At 33.6% G+C, this 12,258-nt stretch overlaps 1 protein-coding gene across 1 annotated transcript; it reads right to left on the bottom strand.

Annotated features, from left to right (window-relative positions):
• Positions 1–770: 770 nt before the first annotated feature.
• Positions 771–2,641, bottom strand: LOC115698119 (nudix hydrolase 15, mitochondrial). Its single transcript, XM_030625294.2, has 4 exons — positions 1,969–2,641; positions 1,724–1,866; positions 1,189–1,308; positions 771–1,100 (listed from the first exon to the last, which is right to left on the bottom strand). Exons 1-4 carry the CDS (start codon positions 2,354–2,356, stop codon positions 876–878), a joined length of 876 nt encoding a protein of 291 aa, XP_030481154.1. The 5' UTR covers positions 2,357–2,641; the 3' UTR covers positions 771–875.
• Positions 2,642–12,258: the final 9,617 nt, after the last annotated feature.

Genomic DNA, 12,258 nt, shown 5'->3' with positions numbered 1-12,258 from the left:
GATTATTTTAGTTTTCGTTTTCTTATTACACTTTTACAATTTTTCATTTGTGTCGAAAAGTTTTATCTAATTTTTCTTTTAATAAGTTATTTTATTTGTCTTAACATTACAAGTATTTTTTTATATATTGTTGTATTATTTTGTACGGTGGTATTATTATATTATGTTAATGTTCATTAGTTTATTATGTAAAATTTTATTATTTGGAGTTGACAAAAATTTAACGAGTTTGACCAAAATCTCTCTTCAAGTATTCGAGTTGGAGATAAGTTTCTATCTTTTTCTTATTTTATCTATTACATTATTATTATTATTATTATTATTATTATTATTATTATTATTATTATTTTCATTAGTATAATATGTTCTAATTATTATTATTTTTTCTTTGGTTTTGTAGGGAGGTTCACAGATTAGCAGAAGCTAAACTTATGTAGCTTTAGTGGTTGCACTGGATTGGTCTCTTGCATTGGGCTACCTAATAAATCTTTTGAGTCTAGTTGATTATTTTCAATTACTGTGTTTTTTAAGAGATCCTTCTTCTTTCTTTTAAAGTAGGATTTTCCTAGATTTTTTTGCTAGTTTGTTATCCAGTTTTCCTGAGGCATCTCTGATTCATGTTTATTGTACACATGAATTAGCAGTTCGTGCACTCAGAATGGATGATAAACTAGTTTGGATAGATGATTTTTCATCTTTGCTCTATGTATAAACTTTTGAGTATTTTCAATGAAAGTTCATTGTCAAAAAAAAAAAATAATAGGAGAGGGTTAAAGCTTCAAAACTGAAGATGTTTATATAAACTGCAGATTCAAAATTAGGTGAAGTAACACACTCACATTATTACACTCCAAAGAATTATTTTCTTCTTATAACTAGGGCAATGCGGTATCCTTTTCTACATTTTCAAGAATTTTGAAGATAGGATTTTGCTCTGGAAAAGGTGGTGGCCGTTGGTATACAACTGATGCTGCTTTAATCAAGATCCCAGCAGTCAAACCCCATATCAAGAACTTCTTATTCTCTGTTTCATAGTCAAAGAAATGAATAAGGTACTTGTTCCCCATCCACTCTCTCTCTTCTACTCTTCTGTTCTCATCCTGAGACAAAGCAAAAATATGAAGGTTTCTATTAAAGATCCATTTTAGACGTGATTTGACAAAAGTGAAGTATAGAATGACAGGGAACCTTAATAAACATTTCTAATGGGGCATCAAATACAGCCTCTACTTCATCAGGATTGGGAGCAGGCTTGAATGATTCCTTGTCATTAAGTATGCCAATGACTGGAACTACTCTAAGAAGATGCTGCAAAGTAGAAGATGCCAATGGTTATTAACACTCAGCTCAAAATGAAGGAATGCCCATGATTCAGATCTCTCAAAGGAATCCAGGTCTATGTAATAGAATCTACCTTCCAAAATAAAAAAAATCCAAAATAGATATATTCATCAACCTTTAAAGAATCACATAGTGGCCTGTCAATATGGTTCAACCGTTTTCACATCGTTTTCACATAAATATATCTTTCATTTCCATATTTAGTGCATTTCCTCTATAAGACTGAACACCAAGCAATGCATCAAAATTATGTTGTTGAATTTGCATTTACTTGGAATGATTAGAAGCACATAATACTTCACACATTACATTATTTCAATAATATAAGGTTTTTAGCAATGAATAATAATTTAAGATGAAAATAGAAAAGAACAGAAAAAACCTTGGAAAGGAATGGTTCAAGAACTGTCACAACATTCACAAGTGCTGGATCCAAACCAATTTCCTCATGTGCCTCCCTCGTAGCTGTGTCACCGTCATCCTTATCACCCTCCTCTGCTTTTCCCCCTGGCAAAGCAATTTCACCTGCAAAAACAAAAACGCCATCAAACCCAATTAGCCAACTATTCAACAATTTCCCATCTCACAAACAACTTCCTCAAAATTCTCAGAAACCAAACACAGTACCCGAGTGAGTAGACAGAGTGGAGGACCGCTTAGTGAGAATTACTCGCAGATCCCCAGCTTCTCCTTGGAAAAGACAGATTAAGACAGCTGCTCTCTTTGGTCTGAATCTTTGTGGGTCTCGGCTAATTGGGGTAGCCGATTCCACGACACCCACTTGGGACACGACCTTTCCGGCACTTTCTTCGAAGGTGGCCTCCTCTGAATCGTCATCAAAGGGCATTCGCGGTGCCTTGTAGTGTCGTAGCTGTTGGGCCAAGGCCACGAGGCTCTGAGAACCTCCAAACGAGTTTGCTGCTGAATCCATTAGTTTGGCGGGGGTTGCGGTTAGAATAGATATATACGGAAATGATGTTGTAATTGGTAATCGTCGTCTAAGAATTGAAATCATCGCGTGGAAATTCGGCGCATTGATTAGTCGATATAAATTCAATTAAATTTTTGATGAAGTATATACAGGAATCGGAATAAATATCAAAATTAAATATATTAAGCTAATAATATGTATTTTGTTAACCAATACTAATTTCGCTTTAGATGTTTTATCCTTATATTTGTACGAGTTTGACTGGAAATGATTGAAGTTGACCTGGTTGTTCGTGTCATGGCTAGTTGATCTTCCCTTTCGCAGCAATTTTTTTTTTTTTTTAATTAAAGCAGAATTATAATTAGACACAATGTGACGTTCCTGAGGTAAGTAGAATTATTTGTTTTACATTCATTATTTGTCTTGACTTTTTGTTTTTTTTTTTTACTTCTATCCCAATGAGTAGTTGGAATTGAAAGAGTTTGTTTAAGTATTTTTGGCCTGTGTTTTAATTCCCTCATTGATAGAGTTATCAAACTTGCGTTACTTGCCATGACTAGTTATTGGCTGGTTGAATGAATGGTGGTGCCCGATTATAATGAGAGCAAATAAGTACTATTTAAGACTTCACCTATTGTATATTTATATTTATAGGAGGCTCCTATATTTATATAAAATTATCTTATCTGTGTTCTTATTCTTCCATAAAATAATATAGTACAATCTCGTGACAGCCTTGACTGTAGAATCCCAGAGCTGTGAAACCAATTCAAACAGTTCATCTAATTGATATCTATATTTCTTTTCAATAAATAATATTACTTGAAAGTTTATTGGATTTCGGCCTCTTAAATTATTGTTTTCTTAATTTAAAAAAAAATCCCTTGAACAATCAAAATAATTACAAATTTCCTCCTCTTCAAAAAAAAAAAATTACAAATTTCCTCCTTTGATTGTATTCCGTTAATTTTGCAAACAATTTCCTAACATAAGACTGATCCAGGACTAACTGAAGATATTGAAAATTGACCAATTTGGTAATGGAGTGCATAGATAATAAGATAGAAAAGAAAGTAAAATAGACGCTACAATTTCTAGTAGTTCAATCCCCGTATTGTAATGATAATAGAGCTACGTCTACTTCAAGTTTCTATTATTTATAAGATCATAAATTGTGCATCAGAAATTTAGTTAAGCAAAGTTCTCACTCACAAGTTGTAGAGAGAGAAATAAAGTTAGTTTTAGAGAGAGAATCTCTCACTTTGTGAAGAGATATCTATATTGGTTTTTAGGGTTCATATCAGAGTCACAACCCCGGATCTCAACACTAAATACATAACTTAAAACAAACTATTAGTTTAAAGATTTTTACCTCTTGTTGCCTATCAGGGTTTCTATTGACCTCAAATTTGGCTAATCGACAGCAGAGTCATATTCAATGTTGATGCTTGCCACGTGTTACACAATAAGAACAATAAAGTAAAAGAACACAAGATTTTATAGATGTTCGGCTCCCTCAGTTAGCGGGTAATGACATACTCCCCTTTTAATTATATTGAGACTAAGAGGTAATAATACTCAAATCACTATAGATGGGATCTGAAGTAGCTCTCTTAAATTTACAATGTAGGAATTAGAGTTGGCAAATCTCAATTGAGAGAAAAGCAATGGTGGGCGTGTGAGAGAGAGATCAAAACTTAGAGCTTAGGGTTTTCAACTTATGACTTCACGCTTTTGACCTAGGGTTTTAGGGTTTTAATCATTTATTATTTAAATTAAAATTCCTAACTTTTTAAAAAATTTTAATACCACTTTATTACATTTTAAATTATATCTTATATTCTTTAATTTTTTTTTCAATCATTTATTAATTCAATTAAAATTACTAACTTATTAAAACTAATAATATCATTTTATTATATTTAAAATTACATATTACATTTCATAATTAAATATTTTTCTAATTATTTATTATTTAAATTGAAAATGTTTTTTTTTTTTTAATAAAAAAAGAGTATTATTTTACTAACTTTTTAATTACATGTTGTAAATTTCAATTTCAATTTTATTTCATTTAAACATTCAATTAATTTTACATTTTCTCTACTAAAATTTTGGCAGCATAACGGCTTAAAAAGTGTAAACCCAAAATTTTTAATACCTATAAATAACACAAACAAATATTTCCAGACAATATATAAACAAAAAAATAATCCACCCATCCAACAGTAGTCAATTTTATCACAGAACCTACTTCTCTAACATGCATAGACATATTAACTAATAACAAACCCTACTACGTACTAAGCGAAAGCAAAAAAACATACCTCAATCGAGTGCAAAAATGACAACTGCGGGCAGGTAGCGGTAATCCGGAGCGGTCGAACACGAACCTAATTCCATAAAAAAATAAAACCAAACATTCAATTAATACCTATAAAAATTTAAAAATTTTATCACATATCCATTACCCTACACTAACTTACACATATACACATACATACACATACACTCACACACACTCACATACACTTACATACATATATACATACATACACACATATATGCATACATATTTATATACATACATATATATACATACACCAATATACACATACAAATACATGCATACATATATACACACCCACACCCACATACACATACACACATACACACATACATACATATACACACATATATATACACATCCACATTCACATACACATACACATACACATACATACAGATATATATATATACATAATCCAACATATATACACATACATATACATACATACATACATGTATTTATACATACACATACATTTATACCCACATTAAAAAAATTAAAATTAAAAAAATTAAAAATAACTTAAATAAATTGGAGGAGGTGGGGCGTGGTGGTCTGCGGTGGTGGCTGTCGTAGCTCGGCTATCGTCGATGGGAACGGTGACCACCAGTGGTGGTGGCGGTGGTGGCCGACGGAGGTGGTGGTGGTGGTTTTTTTGAAGAAAAAAAGAGGGTGATTGAGAGGGATTGAGTTAGAGATTGAAAGAGATTGATAGAGGGTGTGAGAGAATCGGAGAGGGTGAGAGAATGGCTGAGAGGTTTTTTGTTTCAGAAAATGAAAAAATGAAAATTGGGAAGAAGGGGGGGCTTCGTGCCTCTGGTTCATATATACACTTTTATCGGCGCAATTGGATGCACCGGTAAAAGTCCTTTTAAAAATTTGACCTAAGCCAAAACGTACGTTTCATTTACAACTTTTACCGGCGCACAATTGCGCCGGTAAAAGTATCCCCACTTGCCAGATCAAAATCCACGCGTTTTATTTAATATTTATGCGGGCGCAAATGTGCGTCGGTAAAAGTATCCCCACCTGCTGTTGCGAAAATTATTAATTACTACGCAAGTGCACGCAATCAAGTAGTATACTCACGCAAGTGAGATCGAACCACAGGGAATTGGATTAATTACTACTAAACTATACTTATAATTCTATTTGGTAAAATAATACTTTTTATAAATTAAATAAGACAATTCAGAAAATTAAAAATAACAAAGGAAGATTAATCAAGATAAGAAAATAGAGAGACGAATCCTGTTGTTAAGTTACCCATGTTAATGTCTAATTGCTATCCTTCTCTTGAAGTGAATGACAGATTATAAATTAACCTAGCTCTTTTCAGATCTTCTAGATTCTAAATCTCATGCTCTCTAATTAATCTCTTAATTAAACTAACATGAAATCAGCATTAAGCAATAATCTAAATGTCACAAAGGCTATGTAAATACTTTCGTTTCACATCAAAACCTAGACTATCCAATTTTAACATTCTCAATTCTCACTTTTCAGATTTCGAATTGAGATCATAAAACATGTAAAAGGTGATCAATCTTGCACATGGAAATTAAACACAAATATGACTAGTGTTCACAATCAAGATGGAGGAATGCCAATTAATCATTAACTAGGAAAAACTTAAACAACATTCATCATTCTCCCTAAATAGGAGTTTAGTTCAAAACATCCATAATCAAATCCATAATTAACATTGAAACAGAAAATAGCATAGAAGAATTAAAGAGAAGAGAACTAGTTGAAGCAATCAATTCGAGTTGCCACAAGCCGCTCTTCTAGCCTCCTCCTTTGTTTCTAGGGCTCCAATTCTGAATCAACCCTAATTTTCACGAACTTCCTCTATTTAAACCGAATCTCATCTTTAAAATTCGTGAAATTACGAAACTGCCCAAAAATCCCGTCATTGGGGTCCCCGTCGCGACTGGCAAAGCCCCCGTCGTGACGGGAGTTCAACTTCGACTTCTTGAAACTTTTCTGCCAGTTCCCGTCGCGACTGGCAAATTCCCCCAATGCTTAGTTATAAATGGTGGGATCCTCGGGTTGACACTAAGGGAGGAAGTGACCAATGGGCCAAGGGAACAAGTTAAAAACAAAACACTCACCAAGGAGAAAAGCGCTGGCTGAGCAGCAACTCCAGCTCGAGCTCACTATTACCTTTCTTTCAGGCCCTATCTTATCCCGAACCACTAGTCTTTAGCAGCTCTATTCGATAGATGTGGATTGACCGATTATGGGTCCCTAATTGGACAGGCAGCTAGCACTACTACGACTGGCATTATGACTCGTTACCTGGAAGTGCCTCGTCATACCGCCCACGGAAGTTCCCTTGGTCTGTTCCAGTCGCGACACCAATCTTGGTTTTTCTTCTCGATTCTTTCACCATTTTTCCTCAATTCTTGTACATACTTTCTTTAAATGCCTGAGGACCTGAAACAAAAGAATCAAGCGTAATATAGCCCTAAAACTAGAAACAAAGAGTGAAAACTAACCGCAAATATGACCCGAAACTTAGACTAATTTAGCCTAACAAATTCCCCCAAACTAGATTCTTACTCGCCCTCGAGTAAGATAAAGAAACTAAATACTACTAACTACTAATTACGCTATCAGATAATCACAATACTACTGCCTCATGTTCTGTTTTCTTCCATTGCTCAAACTAGAATTTCAATTCCACTAACTCTAACAATTAATTTAGATGCTCAGTTTGTCACATACTGCATAAACACAAGATGACTTCACAATCGAAACAATGTTATAATGGTTTTACTCTTTCCAACCATTCCACTACCCGATAACTCATATGCTTGCATGCTTACCTCTCTCCACTAATGTTGACAACATCCTTTTAGAATCAATAAGGGCTTTTTAAGGTTTATAAAGTATGGCTTAGATATTTGGAAAAGAAAAAAAAAACAATTTTGGCTAAAGATATCATAAGCACAAAAAATAACCCCCAAGCTTCTTCTAATTTCAAATTTCCCAACGTATTTCCACAACTCGCCATGATTGAGAAAAATTATTTTCCTTCTAATCCTCAACGTCACTGAATTTTATTATTTTTTCCTGAATCATGTTTTTTTTTTCCTTTTTTTTTCTTTTCTTTTTCTTTATTTTTTTTCTTTTTTTTTTCAGTGATATTGATCTTACAACTTATATTTTTTTTCTTAATCTTGCACGTTTTTTTTCTATCTTCTCTCACACCATGCATTTTGCTCCCCCAAACTAATTATATAGCTTATGATATCATTGATAAAATAGTGAGGACAAAATTAACAGTGTGGATACATATTTCGGTTCCAACAGGTGAAGAACAAAACAAGTTTAGGCTCAAGAGGGTTAACTAAGGATAATCATTTCATGGTAGGCTTGAAAGGCTCAAACTATCCAACAAATGCCTAAATCACATTCCTATTGAATGTTGTCAAGGATTTCGCCTCAAAAGAATAAGACATGCAAGTTCTAAGCTATTCAGTCAATCTTACCACAAACCATAGTAAAACAATTATAACATATTTCACAGATCATCAAATTGCATTCTTACACATGTTATACAAGCATCCAAACTAATCCAAAGAGTTAACAAAATTAAGCACACAGTTATTTTACAATTTCAGAGCACATAACATTAACAGCAGCACACAATCATCGTTTAGCTTATTGCCAATTCCTAACTAAAACAGAAAATTAAAGCAGAAAATAAACATTTTTAAATCCCTCCCCCCAAACTAAAGATTCACATTGTCCCCAATGTGATATAATATTCAAGGTGAGAAGGACTTACCTGAACGCCACATCAACAAGCGGTTGACGCCCGTAATAAACGTCATGCAAGAAAACTTGAAAATTGTTGTTATACTTGCCTTCAAGCTTGGCAAGTGACGAGTTTGAACTAAAATCAGCACCAACAACATAAGACTTTGGATGATGTGCTTGGGGAGAAGCCTTTCGTAGCTCGTAGAGGATATAATATGATGTAGATGAAATATATGGATTCATTGGTGGTTTATCAGTCAATATCATTGATGAAGTCGAATCAATGATGCCATGTTCTTCTTCATCCTCCAATGTCACAGTTTCTACACTTTCATCTAACAACTCTTCTTCTTGTTGCTCACTCTCCACTTGGCTATCCATACCCTCACTTGTGATTTCATATTCAATGATTTCCTCTTCACAAGGATCTTGGTCTTCAATTGTAGGCTCATTATCTTCCTTGTATTCAAATAATGACCCTTCTTCATTGTAGCAATAACTCTCATAACTTTCATTATTGGAGTTATTACATTCTGAATCATGAGCCACTGAATTATCACATAAGGATCTCACCATGTCAGTTAAGCGATTAATCTCTCCAGGAAGTGATTGTAGAAGTGATAGTAGTTGCTCCTCTTTTTCAGCTTGTTGGGATGAATTTGGGCAATAAGGTGGGTATTGGTGACTCCAACCCTGAAGTGATGAATCCCAATGCCAGTCGTAATAAAAATCTGCCATGTTATTCAATAGATCTATTACGTCATAGCCTCTCATTAATAGAGGCGCTCCAGTGACCTCTGCTCCATAATTAACCCAGCTTCTTGTTTCATCATTAAGTCCATTATAAAAGAGCCATGTAAAACATCCACTTGAGAAAGTGGGATAACATCTCTCTCCAAGCTCTTTAAATCTCCTCCAAGCAGAATATAATGGTTCATTGTGTTGTTGAGCAAAATCCTCAAGATATAGCATCTGGATTTATCTTGCAGGTCAAACTCATAAGTAAAACATTAGTAAAATAAAAAAATATAAATAAAATAAAACTAAATTAGTACTAAAAAGATAAAAATTTGAAACAACAAAATTAATACTAAAACTAAAAAGAAAAACAAAATCAGAACAAAATTTAATTTTTAATAATATTACAAAATTTAATCTAAAAGGAACAGATTAGAAATAAGCAAAAAGAATTAACCAAAGTAGAAGTTAGTATAATTTTATGTAATATCAATCTTTATACAATTCCCCGGCAACGGCGCCAAAAACTTGTTGCGAAAATTATTAATTACTACGCAAGTGCACGCAATCAAGTAGTATACTCACGCAAGTGAGGTCAAACCACAGGGAATTGGATTAATTACTACTAAACTATACTTATAATTCTATTTGGTAAAATAATACTTTTTATAAATTAAATAAGACAATTCAGAAAATTAAAAATAACAAAGGAAGATTAATCAAGATAAGAAAGTAGGGAGACGAATCCTGTTGTTCAGTTACCCATGTTAATGTCTAATTGATATCCTTCTCTTGAAGTGAATGACAGATTATAAATTAACCTAGCTCTTTTCAGATCTTCTAGGTTCTAAATCTCATGCTCTCTAATTAATCTCTTAATTAAACTAACATGAAATCAGCATTAAGCAATAATCTAAATGTCACAAAGGCTATGTAAATACTTTCGTTTCACATCAAAACCTAGACTATCCAATTTTAGCATTCCCAATTCTCACTTTTCAGATTTCGAATTGAGATCATAAAACATGTAAAAGGTGATCAATCTTGCACATGGAAATTAAACACAAATATGAATAGTGTTCACAATCAAGATGGAGGAATGGCAATTAATCATTAACTAGGAAAAACTTAAACAACATTCATCATTCTCCCTAAATAGGAGTTTAGTTCAAAACATCCATAATCAAATCCATAATTAACATTGAAACAGAAAATAGCATAGAAGAATTAAAGAGAAGAGAAAGAACTAGTTGAAGCAATCAATCCGAGTCGCCACAAGCCGCTCTTCTAGCCTCCTCCTTTGTTTCTAGGGCTCCAATTCTGAATCAACCCTAATTTTCACGAACTTCCTCTATTTAAACCGAATCTCATCTTTAAAATTTGTGAAATTATGAAACTGCCCAAAAATCCCGTCATTGGGGTCCCCGTCGCGATTGGCAAAGCCCCCGTCGCGACGGGAGTTCAACTTCGACTTCTTGAAACTTTTCTGCCAGTTCCCGTCGCGACTGGCAAATATCCCGTCGCGACTGGAACAGGCAGCGACACCAATCTTGGTTTTTCTTCTCGATTCTTTCACCATTTTTCCTCAATTCTTGTACATACTTTCTTTAAATGCCCGAGGACCTGAAACAAAAGAATCAAGCGTAATATAGCCCTAAAACTAGAAACAAAGAGTGAAAACTAACTGCAAATATGACCCGAAACTTAGACTAATTTTAGCCTAACACCTACCAAGGAAATCCACGCGGGAAGTTTCCCTCTCTTTTTTTTGGGACTTTTACCGGCGCATCTAGTATATAAGCGCCAGAATAAATAAAATGAAAGGCGGCAAACTTTTCGCGCCTGTTGGCGCTTCATTTCCTCACTTTTACCGGCGCATATTCATTATTGCGCCGGTAAAACATAGCAATACAGGCGCATTATTGCGCCGACAAAAGTAAAGCATAAATACAAATGGGATTTCAGATTTTGCTTTACGTCGACAACTTTTACCGGCGCATTTGACGAACTGCGCTGGTAAAAAGGCCTTTTCTTGTAGTGAGTGGAAGGTAAGTATGGTTATATGCTTCAAAAGATAATGTCTCATGATTCATCTTTGCACTGAATTTACACTGATGTGATAGTCAGCGATAAAGCTTACTTGCACCTTGAATTAGTGTTATGTTCTTTTCAGAACATTGGCAAAGTATGCTAGTATCGAATGTATGGAGTATACATTGGACTGTCACCGATATTGATCTTGGTAAAGATATTATAATTTTACCGTTGTATCTTTCTAAGTCAATATCACTGGTTGATCTTAGATCAAAAGATCTTAATCCTGACGTGGTTAGGTTCAATCTCAAGAGTATTATTTATGTTCTTTGAAATGTTAGTTAAAGCCTATCATTTGGTTCGGGTCACACGTACAGCTTGGGAACATGATAGTACAATTGAGTGGAAGTGCTTATCATAGATATGGAATCTATAGTTTCTATCTGGACATTGATGTGAAATGATGATTTTCTTTGAGCTTGGCTTAATAGATATAAATGGAAAAGCTCTTATTTCAATAATTATATTAGTTTACTGAAATATCATTTATAGGAAGCTAAGTATTTTAAGGATAAAATACATTGAGGGGTGAAACGGTTAATTTATCCATACTCGATGTAAATCATCTAAAGAGGATCTTTGATTATTGGGATTAGAATAATGGATAAAATTTCATAGCATATATGTATCATGGAACATATAGAGCTTTCTATATAATTGAGAGTGCAATTCTAAATCTATAGTGGTGCAAGGTGGAATTAATAAGTTAGAGAATTTACTTGGTAAATTCTAAATTTGCTTATTGGAAGCTCGGTTATATAGGCCCATGGTCCCCATACTAGTTGAGACAATACTGCTTGTAAGGCTCAGTTAATTGATTTTAATTAATCAATTATAATTCTAAAATTAGACTATGCCTTATTTATGAATTTTGACTAAGCTAGGGCTTAATTTGTAAGAACAGAAGTTCTAGGTTTATGTTGACTTCGCTTTTAGCCAACGACAATGAGTCTTTTTGATAAGCGATAAACGATATGTTGTAATGAGAATATATAGGAAAGCAATAATAAGACATAGGAATTTTATAGAGGTTCAG

This window comes from Cannabis sativa, chromosome 7 (assembly GCF_029168945.1).
Source record: "Cannabis sativa cultivar Pink pepper isolate KNU-18-1 chromosome 7, ASM2916894v1, whole genome shotgun sequence".
Lineage (NCBI taxonomy): Eukaryota > Viridiplantae > Streptophyta > Magnoliopsida > Rosales > Cannabaceae > Cannabis > Cannabis sativa.
This window is presented reverse-complemented; position numbering and strand designations above follow the sequence as displayed.

Excerpts from the sequence above, each read along its gene's own strand:
- LOC115698119 (XM_030625294.2), bottom strand. The coding sequence starts at position 2,356 with ATGATTTCAATTCTTAGACGACGATTACCAATTACAACATCATTTCCG. Across the intron at positions 1,309-1,723 it reads TTGAACCATTCCTTTCCAAG|CATCTTCTTAGAGTAGTTCC; the intron begins GTTTTTTCTGTT and ends TCTACTTTGCAG. Across the intron at positions 1,101-1,188 it reads CATTAGAAATGTTTATTAAG|GATGAGAACAGAAGAGTAGA; the intron begins GTTCCCTGTCAT and ends GCTTTGTCTCAG.